The sequence below is a fragment of the Nothobranchius furzeri genome, chromosome 16 (assembly GCF_043380555.1).
Source record: "Nothobranchius furzeri strain GRZ-AD chromosome 16, NfurGRZ-RIMD1, whole genome shotgun sequence".
Lineage (NCBI taxonomy): Eukaryota > Metazoa > Chordata > Actinopteri > Cyprinodontiformes > Nothobranchiidae > Nothobranchius > Nothobranchius furzeri.
In genome coordinates, this window is record NC_091756.1 from 36,785,426 (window position 1) to 36,807,463 (window position 22,038).

General features: G+C 40.6%; 1 protein-coding gene across 4 annotated transcripts in view; it reads left to right on the forward strand.

The window, feature by feature from the left end:
- LOC107387904 (protocadherin-15) overlaps window positions 1-22,038 on the forward strand; it is a 514,972-nt gene that overhangs the window by 429,733 nt on the left and 63,201 nt on the right. For all 4 annotated transcript variants that reach the window (XM_054749198.2, XM_054749199.2, XM_054749191.2 and 1 more), the window contains exons 27-30: window positions 11,589-11,698; window positions 11,898-12,038; window positions 15,960-16,087; window positions 21,531-21,755. In XM_054749198.2, the coding sequence (XP_054605173.2) occupies window positions 11,589-11,698; window positions 11,898-12,038; window positions 15,960-16,087; window positions 21,531-21,755 (604 nt within the window). The remainder of the gene's footprint in view (window positions 1-11,588; window positions 11,699-11,897; window positions 12,039-15,959; window positions 16,088-21,530; window positions 21,756-22,038) is intronic.

The window sequence follows — 22,038 nt, forward strand, 5'->3', positions numbered from 1 at the left end:
ACTGTGGTGCGCAGGCGCAGCTAAGAACGGTGAGTTGCAAGTATTGGTTCAGTAAAATTGGTTACTTATGGCAAGCCAAATGAGCATTTATTCTGATATCAGGATATCAGCCAGAATTGTCATGAACATGTAAGCCATTTCTGTCCACTAGTTAACTAGTTAGCCATGTTTGTGTCAACTAGTTAAATAGTGACAGCCTAAATGTCAACTAGTTAACTAGTAAGGCCTAAATTCTCTCTAGTTAACTAGTTAAAATGTTTCATATCTTACTAGTTAACTAGTATTGCTCAGTGTGTTCACTAGTTAACTAGTGGACAGATCAATGTCCACTAGTTAACTAGTTAAAACACATTTAGTTTTTACTAGTCAACTAGTAAGGTACAAAAACTCGTACTAGCTGACTACTGAATGTAAAAATCCCACTTGTTAACTTTGCCCAATTTGGCCAGCCGCTTGAGCATTAATTCTGATATCTTGTCAACAGGTCAACTAGTTAACTAGTGAGGGTCAAACTGTACACGCTAGTTAACTAGTGAACACATTTTGACCTTCACTAGTTAACTAGTTGACACAAAAATGGCTCATTAGTTAACTAGTAAAGGCCAAAATGCATACCAGTCAGCTACTTGAAGGTATTTGTGTCTCACTAGTTAACTAGTCAGGGTCAAAATGAGCCCACCAGTTAACTAGTGGGAGACGGAAATGTTCACTAGTTAACTAGTGAACACATTTTGGCTTCACTAGTTAACTAGGTGACACAAAATGGCTCACTAGTTAACTAGTAAAGGCCAAAATGCATACCAGTCAGCTAGTTGAAGGTTTTTGTGTCTCACTAGTTAACTAGTGATGGCCAAAATGTGCACACCAGTTAACTAGTGACAGAAGAAATGCCCACTACTTGACTAGTGAACACATTTTGGCTTCCTAGTTAACTAGGTGACACAAAAATGGCTCACTAGTTAACTAGTAAGGGCTAAAATGCATACCAGTCAGCTAGTTGAAGGTTTTTGTGTCTCACTAGTTAACTAGTGACAGTTCAAAGTGTCCACATGTTCACTAGTGAAGGCAAAACTCCTAACTAGTTAAGTAGTTGGAGTAGGGCAGTGCCACTAGTTAACTAGTGAACCATTAATGACTCACTAGCTAGCTAGTTGATTGTAGCAGGCTCACTAGTTACCTAGTTGATGCATCCATTGTCCAAACTAGTTAACTAGTGAGGACATAAATGTATACTAGTAAACTAGTTCAAGCCTACATTCACACTAGCTAGCTAGTTGCACAGAATTCTAATTAGGAGGCAGAGAATTTCTCAAATTGAGGCTTTCTATTGGCTCACTATGTTAAAATAAAATATGACAACCAATCACAGTGCGGAATTTTGCAAAATCCCACCCCAAACATTTGCATGCGGCACACAAGTTAACATGCTGGCCAGAGGAACCTCAGCTAGTAAACTAGTAGTGGCTTCAGTGTGACACTTACATGTAAACTTGTGAAGGCGGAACTGCTCACTAGTTAACTAGAGAGGGTACAAATGTCCACTAGTTAACTAGTGAGGTGCAAAATAAGTGTCACTAGTTCACTAGTGGGCCCCAAAACGCCCACAAGTTAACTAGTAAGGTGTGGATATGCTCACTAGTTAACTAGTGAGGTGCAGATTTGCTCACTAGTTAACTAGTGCACCCTTAAGCGCCCACTAGTTAACTAGTAAGGTGCAACAAAGCATCACTAGTTAACTAGTAAGGTGCAGATATGCTCACTAGTTAACTAGTGGGCCCCAAAACGCCAACTAGTTAACTAGTAGGGTGCAGATTTGCTCACTAGTTAACTAGTGAGGCGCAGATATGCTCACTAGTTAACTAGTGACGTGCAGATTTGCTTACTAGTTAACTAGTGAGGCGCAGATATGCTCACTAGTTAACTAGTGAGGTGCGGATTTGCTCACTAGTTAACTAGTGAGGTGCGGATTTGCTCACTAGTTAACTAGTGAGGTGCAGATTTGCTCACTAGTTAACTAGTGAGGTGCGGATTTGCTCACTAGTTAACTAGTGAGGTGCGGATTTGCTCACTAGTTAACTAGTGAGGTGCAGATATGCTCACTAGTTAACTAGTGAGCATATCTGCACCTCACTAGTACCTCACTAGTTAACTAGTGAGCATATCTGCACCTCACTAGTTAACTAGTGAGGTGCGGATTTGCTCACTAGTTAACTAGTGAGCATATCTGCACCTCACTAGTACCTCACTAGTTAACTAGTGAGCATATCTGCACCTCACTAGTTAACTAGTGAGGTGCGGATTTGCTCACTAGTTAACTAGTTGCATCTAAAAACACATACAAGCTGACCATTTTTGTCCACTAGTTAACTAGTGGAACAATAGAAATTTCACCAGTTTACATGTGTGGCAGTGCAGCAGCTCACTAGTTGACTAGTGCCTGAAACACAAATTATGCATATTCTAATGAGAAGGCGGGCAGAAGACTCCTGTTGGGTATAAGAATCCCACCCAGTCTAAAACGTATGTGCTGTGGCCTCACAATCTGATGGGTGTCCCTGAGCGCCAAGGCTTGCACTCATTAGTCATGGTTTGACACCTACTGGTTGGTCGTTGCGGCGGGTTCGAATCCCGCAGATGGCATTCCGCAATTGCTGTAACATTATTTATTTTCTTTTTGTGTTGTAATGTTCAAAGTTTTATTGTTTTACTGCTTTTATTCCCCCCTCCCAAATCAAGTAAAGCACCTCGTTTGGTGTCGTGTAAGGGAGATCAGTTGGCGAGTTCAAGTCCCATTGAGGAGAATTGGAATTTAGTGTGCCAGTAATTTTATTGTAGTTCATTTTTGTTTGGTATTGAAAGTTTGGTATTGAAAAAGGCTATATTAAAAATAATTATTGATATATATATATATATATATATATATATATATATATATATATATATATATATATATATATATATATATATATATATATATATATATATATATATCCATCCATCCATCCATCCATCTTCCCAAGAAATAGATCAAATGACACTGAGGGAAAAAACTGTGGTTATTTTGGAGAGGGTGCTGGCTGCAAAACCACAAAGGCGGAGCTGCACCCCGCCCATTCACGCAAACTCAGCCTAGCCCACTGACTTCCGTTTTTGTTTTCAACTTTATCGCAAACTGACCTGACCCACATGAATTACGGCTGTTACTAGTTTACAGTCGTTAATGCTATGTTCTATACTCCAATTAAACAAGATAAATATAACTTGCTACATGACAAAGACTGAATATATCTCGAAATGAAAAGGTTTCTTTTAGCGAATATCTGCCTACAGCTGGTCTAATAAAAGTGGTTTACAACAGCACTTCAATCTATTGAACGGCCTCTGGTAGTCTAGTGGTAAAATTGTCTGAGTTGGTTTTTGCTTTCCCCTCAGCTGATGCTGGTTCGATTCTCGGTGGGGTCATCAGCAGTCTATTTAGCCACATTCAATTTGTTTATATTTTAGTTGTAATGTTTCTTTTCAGCAAAATATTTATGTCGCTAAAAGTTCTTTGAATTTGGTCGTTCCTAAACAGCATTTTAGTTGAAACTCTGCTCACAAATGGACTCACACTGGCTAAATAAACGAATAAATAAATAAATAAACACATTATATGTTAAACGGTATACCAGTAAATTGTTGTAAACATAGTACTGGCAAGTGTAGCTAGAAATGAAGAAAAGAGGTTGTAAACTACCTAAAACTTACACTACTGGGAGGCGAAACAGCATGTCAACCTGACTCCATAACCACTACACCACCACATCTGTTATAAATCAAGTGGCGTTACATGTAATTGTGCTGCCCAGTGTGTCTCTGAGATGGGATGTATGGTTTATTGGCGGTGTCTCAGTAGAAGTCATTTCAGAAATAATTTGTCAGAAAATTCACAGAATATCCAGATTTGAGAACCAAGACCAGACCCGCTTCGGGGGAGGAGACCAAATTGAAGCTGAGATGGGAGGAAAATGCATGAATGAGGCTAAAAATGGCTTTGGCGTGTTTCTTATGAGGAAATGACAATATAACATGATTAAAAGTTCCAAAAGTTAGATTTTTAATTATATGGAACCTTTACAAAAACTGTTCAATTAACTTCTCAACTCCGTCCTCAATCTCGCATTTTTTAGCTACAACACCCTCTTTGGTTCCAGAATGCTATCAAGTCTGACAACTGGAAGGAATTAGACTGACTCTAATGGAATGGGCGGGGCTGATTCTGGAATGGGCGGGGCTGACTCTGGTGCAGCTCCACCTTCTGGTGCAGCTCCGCCTTTGTGGTTCTGCAGCAAGCACCACTTGTTATTTTGAGCTAGTACCAGAAGACAGTGTAACCTTTTTTAGTTCTCTCCAGTCAAAACAAAACTTTAGACTTTTTTCTTTTTTAAATTTAACAGGGAACAGCAATCAATTGAACAGGGAACTGCAACCAGTAGTCACACAACAAAATAAAATCACACAAACAAAATAAAGTTACTCTCCTTTTTTCTTGGTGTCTGAAAAGGGCAGGGAAAACCATCAGACTCCAGTCACCCATCGAATGGACTCTTCACCCTCCTGCCCTCTGGGAAGCGCTACAGGAGCCTATGGACTAAGACTACCAGGTCCCGAAACAGTTTCTTCCCCACAGCTGTCAGACTCCTAAACTCTGCCTGCTGACATAACACCCCAAACCAGCAGCACCCTACATAAACTCTGTAGAAACAAGAAAGCCCTGGAAATTGATGCAGAGCGTCGCGGGATATGCCTGACTGGTCATATATATTACCTCTCATGACACTGACCTCTGACCCTATGAACTTGTGTATGTGATGAGTTTATTTACCTTTGATAGGGAGTTATGACCTCTGATTTTGTCAAAATCCTTCAACCCGTTCAGGAGATATTGCACACAAAAGCCAAATTTTCATATATACGGCCTCACACAACCTTGACCTTTGACCCTATGAGGTTTTGTACCTCATGAGTTTATTTACCTTAGATAGGGAGTTCTCACCTGCGATTTGGTCAAAGTATTTCAACCTGTTCAGAAGATATTGCACACAAAAACCAATTTTTCATATATACGGCCTCACACGACCTTTACCTTTGACCCTATGAGGTTGTGACCTGATCAGTTTATCTACCTTTGATAGGGAGCTATCACCTCTGATTTGGTCAAAATCATTCAACCCGTTCAGGCAATTTTTGATATATATATGACCTCACACAACCTTGACCTTTGACCCTATGACATTGTGTTCCTAATCAGTTCATGTACCCTTCATAGTAATAAAATACACAGGCGAGGGTCCGACTCTCTGGAGGACGCCATGTTGGATTCTATGTTTATTTAGCTGTATTTATGGTTTTGCTGGTGGTTTTTGACTCCTTTGAAAACTGTGCAACAACACTCTTCTTCTTCTTTTTCTCGTGTGTTATTTGGCGGATGGCACTCAACATAAAAAGATGCATTTCTCAAACAATTAATGTATTGGAGCGTGAACCTGAGTCATTAATCTCATATCCTAATTTGAGAGTTACAGCTAGAGTCCAGAGGGTTTTGTTGGCTTTATGAGCATTAGTTAGTAAGGTCCTCACTTGAACAAAAAATACAGCTTGTTTGCAGTGACTTTGGTATTTACTACCCCCTATTGCCAGAAATCTACACACTTTCCCTTTAAGCGCGTTGTCTCTTTAAGACTGGTCCTGGGTGACATTGGAGTTTACAGCGAGGCCGTAGAAATTCTCTGTCTGGATATTTATTGTGGAGATTAATGGACTAAAATGGGTTGCTGCACCGTGACTGTCTTCTCCTTTTTTTGGAGAGTAAAAACTATATTTTGGTTTTTAAATGCTGCCGCTGCACCGTGTTAAGAAATCATATTACTGGTTGGTTCGAAATGGGTTGAAATGTTCACATTTCTTCTTTGCTTTACATGCTGATCACTAAAGCGTGCTTTAATTAATATTGCGTTTTCGTAAAACGTAAGAGCAAACAAGGGGGATTTTAATTGACAAAAATAATAAAATCAGCACATTTCCAAGCCAACTGCGGTTAACATTGGCACGTCGGCTTGAAAAATATCTCCTTTTTGCCGTAAATAACACACATTTCATAGCTGTTGTGGGTTATGTATGTGTTCATCAGTGCTTGAGAACTGTAACTTTGGGGAGCGGGTCGTAATTGTGGGCTTTTAATGCGGTGCTGTCTGTGGCGAGGTGTTGGTAGGGTCTGATCGGAGCTGCAGCCAGAGCGTTTCTCCCGACCAGCGGCTGCTGGGAGCTGGTCCACGGTGAAGCAGCCCACGCAGCCGAACGAGGGCTTCCCGGCTAAGAGCTGACCGCAGCGGCCCCGACGACCGCGGGCCAGCGACCCGAGAAATAACATGGGGAGTCCTGCTGCTGCCTGCTGTTGTTTGTTTTCCGTAGTAAATACCTGAATATGCAGAGACTCAACAGGTCATTCAGTTGTGTGGTATCATTCAGATGATCAAATGAAATGTTGCAACATTAATATCAGTTTACCTGATCTTGATCAATAATCACATTGATGAATTGGTGCATGAATAACTACAGACCCTGCTTCCTGCAGCAGCTTTTTCTGCTCTAGATTTATGATCTGCTATTTGTATATTTCAACGAAAAAGACGGAAATGGCATTAATTATTTAGATTTATTTGTGGATTTTTTTTGTCGATGTTAACCCTGTTGTGTCTCAGTTCATGAAGCTGTTTTCAATGTTTCCCGCGATGCGAGCAGCTGATTGTGCAGCAGATGGCCGCGGACATGATCAATTTCGAAGTGCTAGTTCTGGATCAAGAGAAAGCCTGCTGTGCTGTGCAGATGATTTTATTTTGCGAGGATGGATTGAGGAAGGGGGACACACATGCTTAAATATCGACTGTCGGCAATAATCAGATTCATACTCATAAAATACTTGTTTACATGTTTGTGTGTGTGAGTGTGTGTGTGTGTGTGTGTGTGTGTGTGTGACTCTGCCCACTAATCCGTTACGTATTTTGTTTCTTGTTGACATAAATACAAAAATTATGCAAAAGAAAAGAAGTGAAATACTGTACAAAACTAAAGTGCGTGATCGAGTATCGAACCCGCGACCTTCACCATTGCAGGCGAACGCGTTAGTCACTCGACCACCAACACTAGGTGCTACATCTCCTCGCAAATTTATACCTTTAAAACACTATGAGTGCTGGCAGGCTTTACAGCAACGTATGTAAAATAGAGCCTTTTTTATTATTATAAACTTGTCGCTTCCGTACAAATGTGAAACAATATATCTGACGGAGATTTCTGCGGAGTTTCTGCACTTTCCTGTCAACAGAAACAGACATGCTGTCTGCCGCTGCCTTCCGCCTCCAGGCTTTTTCAGACTAATAACTGAAAACTAAAGACTGCACACGTTAACTGAACAAAGATTACAGCAATACACCACAACTTTCTCGCTACAAATATCGTCAAAACATATTTATGTGCTCAAACGATCTTAGTTTATCAAATTTTCTCTTAGAACAGCCTGAACAGAGTCCGCCATACTTTCTCTGTTTCTCAGTCCTACATGGACCAATCACATAGCTGTTCTGCATTTCTTCATTTGCATGTAAAGGCCGGATTTGCTCACTAGCTAACTAGTGAGCAGTACAGCGGTCGAACTAGTTAACATGTTACACAGAATGCCAGCCAAGTGTGTATTTATTCAAATTCCACAAATTTACTAGTTTTAGGGGCATTTTTCTGCAGCTAGTTAACTAGTGACAGTGTTTTGTGTTCACTACTTAACATGTAAGGCTCAGTTTGCCCTCTATAAGCTAGTGAGAAAAAATTATAATGCAGATATGCTCACTAGTTAACTAGTGAGTGCTTCCTGTCCCATTACAAGTGAACTAGAAAGGCCAAATATGTCAACTAGTTAACTAGTGAAGGTAAATTTGTCACTAGTTAACTAGTAAGAACACATTTTTACATAACAAGTAAACTAGATTGCTCCAAAAACAGCAACTAGTGTGCGTCTTGTGCGCACTAGTTAACTAGTGAGCATATCTGCACCTCACTAGTTAACTAGTGAGCATATCTGCACCTCACTAGTTAACTAGTGAGCAAATCCGCACCTCACTAGTTAACTAGTGAGCAAATCCGCACCTCACTAGTTAACTAGTGAGCAAATCCGCACCTCACTAGTTAACTAGTGAGCAAATCCGCACTTCACTAGTTAACTAGTGAGCAAATCCGCGCCTCACTAGTTAGCTAGTAAGCAAATCCGCACTTCACTAGTTAACTAGTGAGCATATCTGTGCCTCACTAGTTAACTAGTGAGCAAATCCGCACCCTACTAGTTAACTAGTTGGCGTTTTGGGGCCCACTAGTTAACTAGTGAGCATATCTGCACTTTACAAGTTAACTAGTGATGCTTTTTTGCACCTTACTAGTTAACTAGTGGGTGCTTTAGGGCACACTAGTTAACTAGTGAGCAAATCTGCACCTCACTAGTTAACTAGTGAGCAAATCCGCACATCACTAGTTAACTAGTGAGCATATCTGTGCCTCACTAGTTAACTAGTGAGCAAATCCGCACCCTACTAGTTAACTTGTTGACATTTTGGGGCCCACTAGTTAACTAGTGAGCATATCTGCACTTTACAAGTTAACTAGTGATGCTTTTTTGCACCTTACTAGTTAACTAGTGGGCGCTTTAGGGCGCACTAGTTAACTAGTGAGCAAATCTGCACCTCACTTGTTAACTAGTGAGCATATCCGCACCTTACTAGTTAACTTGTGGGCGATTTGGGGCCCACTAGTGAACTAGTGACACTTATTTTGCACCTCACTAGTTAACTAGTGGACATTTGTACCCTCTCTAGTTAACTAGTGAGCAGTTCTGCCTTCACAAGTTTACATGTAAGTGTCACACTGAAGCCACTACTAGTTCACTAGCTGAGGTTCCTCTGGCCAGCATGTTAACTTGTGTGCCGCATGCAAATGTTTGGGGTGGGATTTTACGAAATTCCGCACTGTGATTGGTTGTCATATTTTATTTTGACACAGGGAGCCAATAGAGAGTCTTAATTTGAGAAATTCTCCACCTCCTAATTAGAATTCTGCGCAACTAGCTAGCTAGTGTGAATGTAGACTTGAACTAGTTTACTAGTATACATTTATGTCCTCACTAGTTAACTAGTTTGGACAATGGATGCATCAACTAGTTAACTAGTGAGCCTGCTGCCATCAACTAGCTAGCTAGTGAGCCATTAATGGTTCACTAGTTAACTAGTGGCACTGACCTACTCCAACTAGTTAACTAGTTAGGAGTTAAGCCTTCACTAGTTAACTAGTGTGCACATTTTGGCCATCAATAGTTAACTAGTGAGACACAAAAAACCTTCAACTAGCTGACTGGTATGCACTTTGGCCTTTACTAGTTAACTAGTGAGCCATTTATGTGACAACTAGTTAACTAGTGAAGCCAAAATGTGTTCACTAGTTAACTAGTGCACATTTATGTCTACCACAAGTTAACTAGTGTGCACATTTTGGCCATCACTAGTTAACTAGTGAGACACAAAAACCTTCAACTAGCTGACTGGTATGCATTTTGGTCTTTACTAGTTAACTAGTGAGCCATTTATGTGTCAACTAGTTAACTAGTGAAGCCAAAATATGTTCACTAGTTAACTAGTGCGCATTTATGTCTACCACAAGTTAACTAGTGTGCACATTTTGACCCTCACTAGTTAACTAGTGAGACAAATACCTTCAAGTAGCTGACTGCTATGCATTTCTGCTTTTACTAGTTAACTAGTGAGCAGTTTTTGTGTCAACTAGTTAACTACTGAAGCCTAAATGTGTTCACTAGTTAACTAGTGCGCATTTCTGCTGTCACTAGTTAACTAGTGGGCACATTTTCACCCTCGATATTTAACTAGTTGACACAAACATGTCTAACTAGTTAACTAGTGGACAGAAATGGCTTACATGTTCATGACAATTCTGGCTGATATCCTGATATCAGAATAAATGCTCATTTGGCTTGCCATAGTTACTTTGTCTTAAGTTTTGATTGCATCTTTAATTGGCATACATAGTCGGAATAAAACAATGAAGTATCTTAGCTTTTAAGTTAGTTATGTAGAACAAGATGGTGACGCAAAACGACGGATTTGACCCGGAAGTAGATGTATGTAACGTCCACCAGACAGATTATAAACATGCAAAGGGGTTGAAAAAAACACGGTTTACTGGGCCCCCCCAGAAAAACCCACTGCCCCTCCAGGTGAAGTCCTCTGGCGCCGGGTCTGGTTGGGTTCTGTGCTGAGAGCTCTCCAACGGGCTCGCAGAGGGTCACGGAGACGCATCCAAGTTTTTGACTATATGTTGAAAGTGACGGAGACCGCAAGCTTATGATTGGTCAGGGCGCTGCTTCCTGTAAATTTGTCAACAGCACCAGCTTTGTCCCCTCAAAAAGTTAAAAGATGTTTAGCGGCACTCTGAAATATGAGTGTTTATTCATCCGTCACTGACGAAGTAAAAAGATATGCAGCAAGCATTTTATTTGTGGACGGAAAAGATGAGAAACCAGAGTTTGGAGGTGCCGATCGCATGGAGAGGTGAATGGGGACAAATTGGTTTGTTTTGAAAAGTCTCTGAAATAAACAATGTAAACACAATAGTATCATGGACCGGATATGTGACCGTAATGGTGGCAGGAAACCTCAAATTATTGTGCTACGTCTTCTGTTGTCCTGGCGGGGAATTGTTTTGCAACAATCCCCAGCTAACGAAGAAATCTGAAAGCAAAACTTCTCCGTCAATGCGTGTGTGTCTCTCCCTCACTAAGCTGATGGAGAAGTATAAATTAGGCTTTTGGGGGAATTCTACCTTCTGGGTGGCCTAGTGGTGTGAGTGCCCGCCCTGAGACTGGGAAATCAGGGTTCAAATCCCGGCAGGGTCATACCAAAGACTTTAAAATGGGACCCAATGCCTCTCAGCTTGATGCTCAGCTTTAAGGGGTTGGACTGGGGGGTAAACCACCAAATTGTTCCCAAGCACAGCCGCTGCTGCAGTTCACCACGGGTATGGGTCAAATTTGGGGTTGTAATATCACCAGCATGTGATGGAATGGGCCTTTAACATTAAAGTTAAATTATCCAAAATATCTTTTACAACATTTTTAAAAACTATTGTGACTTTTAAACTAGACCTTTGGTCTCAGAATCATCATAAAAACACTGTTATGATGTGTATTTAAAAACCTGTTATGTAAAGGTGTTGGATTGAACTGATCTTAAGGTGTTCTGTTCCTCTGGATGACTGACATCCTGTCTTACTCCTGCACACTCTTTTAAATTTGAACACCGCTCTCATACTTTCTTGGTAAATCCACTGCCAACTCTGGCAAAGGGAAGGAAAAAGTAGGATGCTTCATAGATTTTTTTCCTCAGCTACATTTATCTTGCCAGATCTCTGTCACCCTTTGATGAGAAGTGGGCCAGCAGTCCACACATGTGCAGGCGGGTTTCCAAACTATTAATATTGATTACATGATCCGTTCCTAGGTTTCCACCAGTGAGTGAAGAGGCTGCTGTTGGAACCCTGGTGGGAGTCATCATGGCAGCGGCTGTCAATCAAACTATCGTGTATTCCATCGTCGGAGGCAACGGAGGGGGTGAGTGTACTCAGAGCCTTCCTGTTAGGAATCTCACTTTTACTATTTGTTGAAGATTCTTCCTGATCCAACCGGCTCCAACAACAGCTCTGGGAATACTACACAACTTTCTTGTTGTCCTTTTAAAAGCTGAAACTGTGAAACAGCTAAGCCCTTAACCTTGTACAGGAACATTCTCTTATCGCTCTGTTCTCTACAGACATTTTCTCCTTAAACGAAACAACAGGAGAGATTTTCACAGCCAGTCTGCTGGACTATGAGACCGTTCCCAAATACGTACTGAAGGTGGAGGCCAATTCCATGGAAGTGGTGTCCTCCAACCTTCGGGCTCCTACAAAGAGTAAGTGTGTTTTGTCTCAGATTATAGTGTTGATTTGTCTGACCCAGTACATAAACATAGACTAGCTGTAGCTTTATTCCTGCTTTACAGATACCAGCAGGTCGAGTTCTGTCATCTTGTCTATGAAGTTATGTTAAGCGCTGTTTTGTCTCGATGCTTAGCTGTCAGTCTCATTCTTACTGTTATATACATGCTTGTCTTCTACTAGTGTAACAATACATCCATCTACATAGATACATCAGTTATATGGTCATCGATCCAAAATGTGGAAATTGATTGAATAACTATTTATCTATCAGTGCTGCTTAATTTTTGAAGATGAAATATTTGCTGGTGTGTTTTTAGTTAGTTAAAAATTCTGTGTCATAAAGTCTAAAAAAGTCATATTCTGGTGAGAAAGTAGCTATTTTTAGAACACACATCATGCTGGCAAATCAGCATAATACTGCCATTACGGTGTGCCTTGTGAATGTGCCGTGGCAGCATGGCAATGCGGGAGTTTAGCGGTATTCGCGCTGACATGCCTGGAAGTAATATTACAGCAACACTGGACGTGTGAAAGCATATTATGCAAGAAACTGTACTAAAAAGGAAGCTGAATATGGCAGTAGGTTTTGCTTTTTGAACAGCTTTTTCACAATGGGCTAGCGGTAGAGTGTCCACCCTGAGACTGGGGAATCAGGGTTCAAAACCAGTAGTGTCATACCAAAAGACTTTAAAAATGGAACCCAGTGTCTGCCTGTTTGGCACTCAGCTTTAAAGGGTTAAACCACCAACAGTTCCCAAGCATAGCCACTGCTGCAGCTCACCGCTCCCCACGGGGATGGGTCAAATGTGGAGATGAATTTCACCAGTGTGTGAGGACTAATTGGACTTTAACTTTAGAATCTACTAATATGATAAACTGGAGTGATACAGACACCCCAGGAGCTTCTCCGTTAGAGCTGGAGCTCAGATCACCAGAGACTGCATGGGGACAGACTCCTTTAGGGGTGGCTTTGATCGTCATAAAAAGCAAGCTATGTCCAAGATGAACAGACGTCCGTGGGAGCGCAGAGACCGCCCCATACCCCCGTTATACCGTCATTGCGTAATCTTTTGTAAAAAGGACATGAACATGCCACATTACTGCCACAGTCTGACCACTTAACAACCTAAAGCTCCCTGATGCTGGCTCAGCGTTGCGACACATTGGCAGCATTGTTTTCTAAAAGCGGCTTGTATTTCTTCCATATTAATCAGATGAACCTTTACTTTGAACATTGCTTTATTTTGAGGTTCCACTGTCATGTTGATTTCCACCTGTTTCACCACATCACCAAATGTGTTCAAGAAGTTAGCGGCGTCATGGCAAGCAGAGAGATGACCGTTAATGAGGAAACCTCATCTCTCCCTGGGGAAAAGGTTGGGGTCAATTACTTGTGGTCACTAGCGGAGCAAATCAGAGCCTGGCTGGGGGCGGAGCAAATGACCTGGCCCTTAAAACCCAAATAATAAAGGTCATGATAACATGATTTTAGTAGTGGCAGCCTGTGTATTTGGTAGCTGGGCCTTCAGGGCCAGTTTACTGACCTAATATGATGTTACAACGGTGGCGCACTGGCCAGCTGTGAATTCTGGAGAACGGTTGATGTCCCCCCACCCACCCCCCCTTTCTTTGAAATTGGGCATGTTAAAATAAAAAACTAGCAAAAAAGACGTGGTCATAAACAGCAGCTGCTACAGATCATTAGACAGAAGAGAGGATAATTCTGTCTGGATGTGGACTCGCTAATCAAGTTTTATACTAATAAAACAGAGAGAAGGTTGTTGAAACACTTTCTTCAGGTTTCATTAAATGTATTTTACATGCGGTTATCATCATGCAGCGCAGCTGAGTGTTTATTAAGTGCACTGAGTGAGGGGGGGGGGGGGGGGTTGAGGGAGCGTGTGACAGGATGCTGCGTAATTTAGAGATTACGCATGGATGTTTGTTCAGTCTAGTTGATAATTAAATATTATGAAGGGCATTTTGTGTATTGAGAGGGAATACCAAAGGGATCAAAAGAAACCCTGTTAAGACTCTTTCAACCCTTTACATAACAGCTGCAACTGCGCCACTACTGGCTGCAGTTCATGATCAACGACGTGTATTTATTAATTTGGTTTTATGTGTAAATAAAATAACACTCACCAAAGTTGCTGATTATTTATAGAAGAAAACCATCCTCCTCTATGCACAGGAAGACTTCAGTAACGTAGTCATGTTTAGTCTTTTTCTATAGCCATGGAGGTCAAGGCTGAGCGTCGCCTCTGGCTGAGACAAACTAGCGACGGAGTTAGGTAGCCTCTCATAATGATGGTCAGCTTCACTGAAAAAGTCCATCTTGAAAATGGAACTGAAATAATCCCTGAGACCAACACTATTTCTTCTTCTCTGTTAGCCGCCTAGTTTTCTATCTGTTGACAAGTGATGATGATGATGGTGAACAGCTGGTGATGAGTTTTACCCATAATACACCTGGAGACGATTTTGGAGATCCACCTGTAAATTTGCAGCTCATGTGAGAGTAAAAATAAAGCCAGTAATGCATTTTATTCAACATTTTACACCTACTACATCACTAAAGTCAGTCGGTCTTGTAAAGTTTTTAGCAACCATGACTCAGTCCTGACTGGGACAACCTATATAAACTGTATATAAATCAGCATGAGAGTAATTTTTTTTAAATGGAGCTCAACCTCTTCTGAGCACAATTTATTAAGTGCATCTTTTCCAGCATGCTTGGTTGTGTCAGAGGCGGTTTTCCCTGTCATCCGCCTTGTTGCAGCGGCGAGCCTCTCCCAGGGACGAGCCCTTTCCAAGCCCGGGCCGGGGGCCCGCTGCCCCAGCCCTGCCCCTGCTTGTAATATTGTTTCATGCTGATCAGCGGATCTGAAATCGTATCTAATCAAAATGGTTTTGTGACTGGCTTCAAGAAACCAAAGAAGTCCAGTTGCCTTGATTTGAACGCTTTGGGATTACCATGACCTGGATGACTGAGAACCTTCACCAGCATTTTGACTAGATTTGAGAAATCTGCAAACATTAAATCACAGTCCACTGTACTGGTATAATACTGTATCATGATCAAACTAGAGACTTAAAACTGTGTTGTTGGATGTTTGTCCTGTAGGCCTTCACAAGTCTTGCTATTTACAATTTTTTTATTTTCCAGATTTTTTTCAAAACTTTCAAACAAGTTTTCAAAAAACGAAGGAGACCAATTAAGCTGCGTAAAGATTTCAAGATGTTTTCTTGTTTGACTGTTAAAGTGTTATTTTTGTTCACTGACACACACTGATCCTTCTGGTCAGGCCAAGATTAAATATATTGCACATCTAAGAGGAAATACAGACAACAGCATCACGTGATTTTCTGTAGAATTAGAAGTGAAGTGAAAATGGGTCTAATTAGTCTCACATTCTTTATCCTCTTGCCTTTTTTCTCCCCGTCTCATCTTTTATGCTTTTTTCTTCTGCGGTCTTCCTCCTGCCTCCTTTCAAAACAGATCCATGCTCTTCTTAATTGAAGCTCAACTTCACGGTTTCTTCTTATCTCCTTTAATTATGCTGTTTACCACATGCTGCTCCGCATTTATTTTAAAATCTTTGAAATAAAGAAATCTGCTTGGATCAAAGCAGCAAATCATTGTTGTCCTTTGCTAATCTTGAGTTTTAATAAGGAGTTTATTTAGACAAAAAACTAAATAGGTTTTTGACACCTTGGTTTCTAACCCCAGCTTCTAAACCACATCTTGTATTTACTCAGGCTATCTTTGTCCAGTTCTCAGGCTTGTTTGCTTGTGTGACATTTCTTTTTACAGCTGTACTTATGGCATAAATGCTCCTTTTGTCCTGAGCAAGTCAAAGTACGTCATAATGTGTGTTTGTGTGTTCTAGGCAACACAGCTAAGGTGGTGGTCGATATCTGGGATGAGAACGACCACCCGCCAGTGTTCACCAAGTCTCTTTACATCGGAGGAGTTACAGAAGATGCCAAAACATTCACTCCTGTCTTACAAGTTCAGGTACATTCAGAAACAGCTTTGGTTTGGAAAATGTTTAAATCTGCATTAAACTAAATGAGAAGATAATTGTACTCATGTAAAATGTAAACAACCACAAAATTACACAAAAAATTTTCATTTTTTTAGGATTTTGGACAACTTGTTCCAAATGTTCTTGTCTAAACTGAGAATAACCTTAAACTACTATGAGCATTTTTTATTATAACACCTTTCAGGAGCCAGAAGGCATTATAGAGCCAGTCTCTTTCAAGCTCTGTTTCACATAAAGCAATGTATTTTAATGAGCCTTGATGCCACAGAAAGTCTCAAGTTAGTTTGCATGCACAAAATATGGATGTTAATATTTAACTGGGTATTTTAAGATCAAGACATTCCTGCTTCATTAGACCTTAAAGAGTGGCAGTAATAAGATAGAAAGGAGAACATGAAACTGATGTAAATTCAGGTTCATTCATTTCGACTTGTTGCACATTTCAAGTTAGGGGGAAATATAAAAGATTAAAAGCAACATGAGTTACCAGGACTACATACGATTACAGTCATCAAATCACTAAACGACCCCATATGACCTTTGCATGGAGCTAGCATCAGTCAGGAAGAAGAAGCTTTATTCAGAACACAACTTTCTTTCTTTTTTTCAGAGGTGATTGCTCCTTGCATTGATTTGCAGTGACCCCTCCCTCTAAGAGTACAAGGAGACACATCATACAGGAACTGTTAAATACACACACACACACACACACACACACACACACACACACACACACACACACACACACACACACACACACACACTCCTGTACTGGTGTCTTTGTGTTCACATGGAGAATATGGAAACAGATGAGTGATCTGACCATGAACTCATTCGTCTTAGTAATGACTCTTTCTCTACTTAAATATTCTCTGTGTAGCTCCCGACATGCACCTCCTGCTGACAATCTTATCAGGTGCTGATATGCAGTCGCTAGAGGAAGAACTGCTTTCCTGGTCCTCGTTATAAAGCATGGTTGTTCGCAAGCATCGCTGACTTTAAACATGACTAGTCAATCACCCATTTGGAGATTTAAAGCCAGTGCACGTGACTTAGAGCACGACTGTCTTGCCTTTGCTGTTAGTTTTGCTCCTGCTGGAGTTCCTCCTTGTCCCTAAGAGGAGTTTGTCACTTCCAAAACCAACAGAGCACATTAAGAGCAAATCAATTATATATATTTTCTTCCCTACTTCTGCAATAACAAAATTTGGAATAAAAAATCCATTGAGCTGTGTTCCCTTAGAAGGTGATGAAATAATGCAGAGTGGGAGGAGATATGAAATTTAGCACCACATTTGTGGAAATAAAAATAATATTTGTGTTGGTTGGAGTGTTTGATTGATTGATCATACTGTAAAGTATATTATGTTTATGTTTATGTATTTAGCAGATGCTTTTGTCCAAAACGACTTACAAGTGATAATCGGCATGTTGCCCTAACAACAACTTGACATCAATCATGGAGAGAAGGGAGCAAGGAGTGGATGTTAGATGGGGGGGGGTTGAGACGGGTGCAGGGAGGGTGCTAGTGAAGAAGATGCTCTCTGAAGAGCAGGGTCTTCAGGAGTTTCTTGAAAATTGAGAAGGAAGCCGCTGTTCTGGTAGTGCTTGGAAGGTCATTCCACATTTGTGGAACGATGCATGAGAAGAGTCTGGATTGTCCTGAGCGTGGTGTAGGCATTTTACCCTATTACCCCTTGTTACGACCAGTGGTGGGTGTTAAAATGACACGTCATAATACAGAGCCGTGTGCAAGTTAGTCCCTCACCTGTTTTACAATCTGAAAGTGGACAAAAAAAAATTTCTAAAATCCCTCTTCCTTTTACCCATTAAAAACAGCCTGACAAAAACTACTAAAAAAACCTTTAAAACACCAATGGAGCCAGCCATGAGACATGGGACGGATCCGGTCTCTCTTTGTGTCTTCCTCTCGCAGCTCCTCTTTTATGCTGCACTGGTGCTGATGAACGAATTGGGCCCAGGTGTGCAAACACCTGTCGGCAGTCTCCTACAGGTAGAGTCTTGAGGAGTGGAGATGACAGTTTCTTATCCCATCCCAGAACAAAAAGGCACTGGCCGTAACACCCCCAAGTTTAAGGCCTAGTCCACACGTAGCCGGGGTTTTTTGAAAACGAATACCCGCCCCTCCAAAAACTTGCATCCACACCACCGCGTTTTAAAAACAAACTCTGTCCACACATACCCGGATAAATACGTTGTTAAGGACATGCCAGACCTGTAGGCGGCAGTACTTCCCCCGTTCTTAACCTCGTCCTTCGTCTGTGGTCTTCCACAAGGAGCAGTAATTCCGCTTGCAAAAACAAACAAGCAGAAAGCGCTTGGACAATTGATGGATCGGGTAGTGACAGAGCGCAGCTCTGAGGGCTTCGATGCCGGCTAGTGTAAACACAGGTCGCACACGTGATGTCAGCATTTTTTTTGTCGCAGAAAGTGACGTTGCGGACCTTAAAACTCCGGTTTTGTCTGTCCACACGCAGACACCCAAAACGGAGAAAACGCAGATCTTCACTTTGGCTGGAGTTTTTAAAAAGATCCGTTTTCGTGTGAAAAAACTCCGTTTTCGTGTGGATGACATGCCAAAACGTAGAAAAATATCTACGTTTTGGCAGATCCCCGGCTACGTGTGGACAGGGCCTAAGTTAGTTGCCATATTCCTCAGTTACCCCTATTTCACACTGGAGGCATTAGCGTCATGGAGCGGTACCAGAATGGTTTACTCACTGTGCGGCTGGTTTGAATCTCTCGCCGCTATAATGGATTCTATCTGAAGCAGCAACGTTCCGCACCACTGATGCTTCCGGTGTGAGGTAGAGGCTAGCTAAATGGAAAAAAAAACATTTTATAACCAGCCAGTCATTCTCCTAATTTGGCAGTATTCGGTTAGCTTCAACTTAGCATAAACAATGTAAGTGAATGGGAACAGCTGGCATTTTTTGAGTGAAAAAGTCATGAAAATTACTCAATAATGATTCAAATTTTTCTTGGTGACCTCATTAATCATATTGACTGTAAATGAAAACAATAATTAACACAAAGGAATAGCAGGAGCTGATTTAGATTTAGGACTATACAACAAAGCAGTGTTTTAGGCCAACGCTGCAAGGCACAAGGACACGACACAGCGACCCCAAAAGACACCAACTCCATCTGTCATGTACTCTTCCATTTTAGTGCAACTTACTCTGCTGTTCCTTCACAACAGGTCTTTAAAAATCATCTAAAAACTCACCTTTTCATCCAGGCGTTCCCTCCCTAAATGTTTCAAAAAGATGGCTTTGTTCGGGTTCACACCTTCACTTTGTTTATACTCATGATTTTATTTTCTACGTTTATCACTGCTATTGTTTTTCTGATGTTTTTATTGGTTAGAGGTATTTGCCCTGATCTTTATCATGTTGTACAGCGCTTTGTGATTTATATCTGAGAAAGGCGCTATATAAATAAACTTTTACTTACTTACTTACTTACTTACTTACAAAACTGTTCTGGATAAGCCTAGTAGCCTGGTTTTAAAAATAAGATATTCTACAATTTTAACCTCTCATTTTACTTCTTACTTGAGTGATGTGCCTTTATTTATCAACATTACCACTGTGATTGGCTGACTGTGCTTAGGACCAACATGCATCATTTGCCAGAAGTCCGCGACACAAGGACAAACACGAAGAGCCTGTAAAATGTAACAGAAGTGTCAACAACTATATTTTTTGTTTTTATTTGGTGACAAAATCAGAGAGAACGTATTTTTATTCATATACACCAGTGCGGCTGTAGCCAATTTGTTCTTGTGCCAAGGAGGTGATATGGTTGATAGTTTGTTTGTTATTCTGTTTGTCATTTTGTTGTTGGCACAGCTTCTAAAAGTAGGAAAAGGATTTGCATGAAAAATTTAACAGACACGGGGCATTGCCTAGCTTAGAAGCTGTTAACTTTTAATGTAGATCTGGGCCTGTATCCATGTTTTTTTTTTCCTAGTGCAAAGTTTCACTGCAGTTGTTCATCATTTTATGATCATTGAAATCCTTATTTATTTCATGAGGCTTATGAAGAATAGCATGAATGCAGGCATAACTGTAGTGCAAGCAACTTTGTTTTTGTTGACATGACCAAGATAATTGTTCATACAAAAACCTGTCCAAAGTTTCAAAAGTCAAACTGATGTGTATCTTTATTTGTATTCATTTGGCAATCATGTTCATCTAAATTAACCTACAAATGAAGATGTAGCAATGTGATTGATGCCAAAGCTAACAGTGAGGGACTTAGAGTGACCATAGATTGTACCAGGAAGCTGGGTCACAGTTTGTTACTGCCACAACTTTCAAAGGACAGTGTTCTCTTTATAGATCAGCAGGTCATTGATAATGCCAAGCTTCTAGCTACCTTTCAGTAATAGATTTGTTTACAAATATTGTAATGTGTGTTTTGTTAGAAGTTCAGTTGTTAGTAGTTAGAGATGGACAGCTGAATGCCGTCAGATCGATCCAACATGATCCTTTAAAAAATGCCATGAATGGGTCCCAATACTTGAAATGGGAGTTGGACATTCCTAGTTTAAAGTGATGTTTCAGTAAGACATAAGCACACAGAAGATTAAATGGAAAATGAAAAGATTTATTGACACCAAAATAAAACATGTCTTTTAAACCTTTAAAAGTCTCATGAAGATTTTAGATGGAAAGTTTATTTTTGCAGCCAAACACCATTAAAGACATTTTCTGCAGTTTTTCTCGAATTATATATTATATTTTCATAGAATCCTTTTATCAGAGATATTTTGAGTGTTTTTAAAGACTTTGGAGATTCTTTGGCATTGCTTTATTTAACTTAATAATTCAAGATGAACAAATGCATGTCACTCAAACCAACTTATTTCTGTTTTCCTGTCCGTATCATAGGACACCAACACTATTTCCCCCTGTATCACAGCTGCGTGTTTGATGTGCTAGGTGTCTCAGAACTCTCCTCATTTTCCTTCTGCAAAGATGCTGCAATAAATCAATGTCTGTCCAAGCGTGTCTGGGTGTGAGCTGATAGTTCGCCAGGTGACAGAATAGATTAATAGACCTCCAAACAGCTTAAAACATCACTTCACACTTTACTGCTAACTCACAGTAGAAAAGCAAGTGTTAAATGAAGTTTGGTTATATGCAGGGAATCTACAAAAAAGAGTTTGGTAGGTGAAACATGAAACGACATGAAAAGGTGAGTCCTAGTGTTCGGCTACTCAAACACCTAAATTACAGTAATGATAATAAATACAATTATAATAATCAGATCATTAAGTTTGTCACTCTGTATGCATGATGGTTGTACTTCATGATGACAGTGATTATTATGTTAAGATTGGTGGTGGTAATAACAATAATTGGAGTATAATTGGTTTCCCAGGCTTTGGACAAAGACACGGGCAACTACAGCGCCATGCTCTACAGTCTGATCATCCCCCCTCCTCCCAACAAAGGGGACAGCAAAGACGGCTTTGTCATCGAGCCTTACAGCGGCGTTGTGAAGACGGCCATCGTGTATCGCAACATGAGGAGGTCGTATTTTAAGTTTGAAGTGGTTGCCACGGACAACTACGGTCTAGGACACAGCAGCACAGCAGAAATTGTGGTGTGTGTGTTTATTTTTGGAAACATATTGACAATTTTAAAGACCAGGTTGACTGGGAAACCATTTTTACTTGTTAGTTTTTTAAATATGATCAGTCACTGAGTTTACATGAAGCTAAACAGGTCTTCTACCCCTATTCCCCCATTAGCCACTGATAGAAAATAGACAGGGAAGCACTCAAATTAGAAAGGCCTGACATTTGCTTGTCATAATGTCAAGCTAGCATTCATAGACTCACCTATCTTGTCTCGCAACGAGGAAAGGCATTGCTGGTTTACCATCC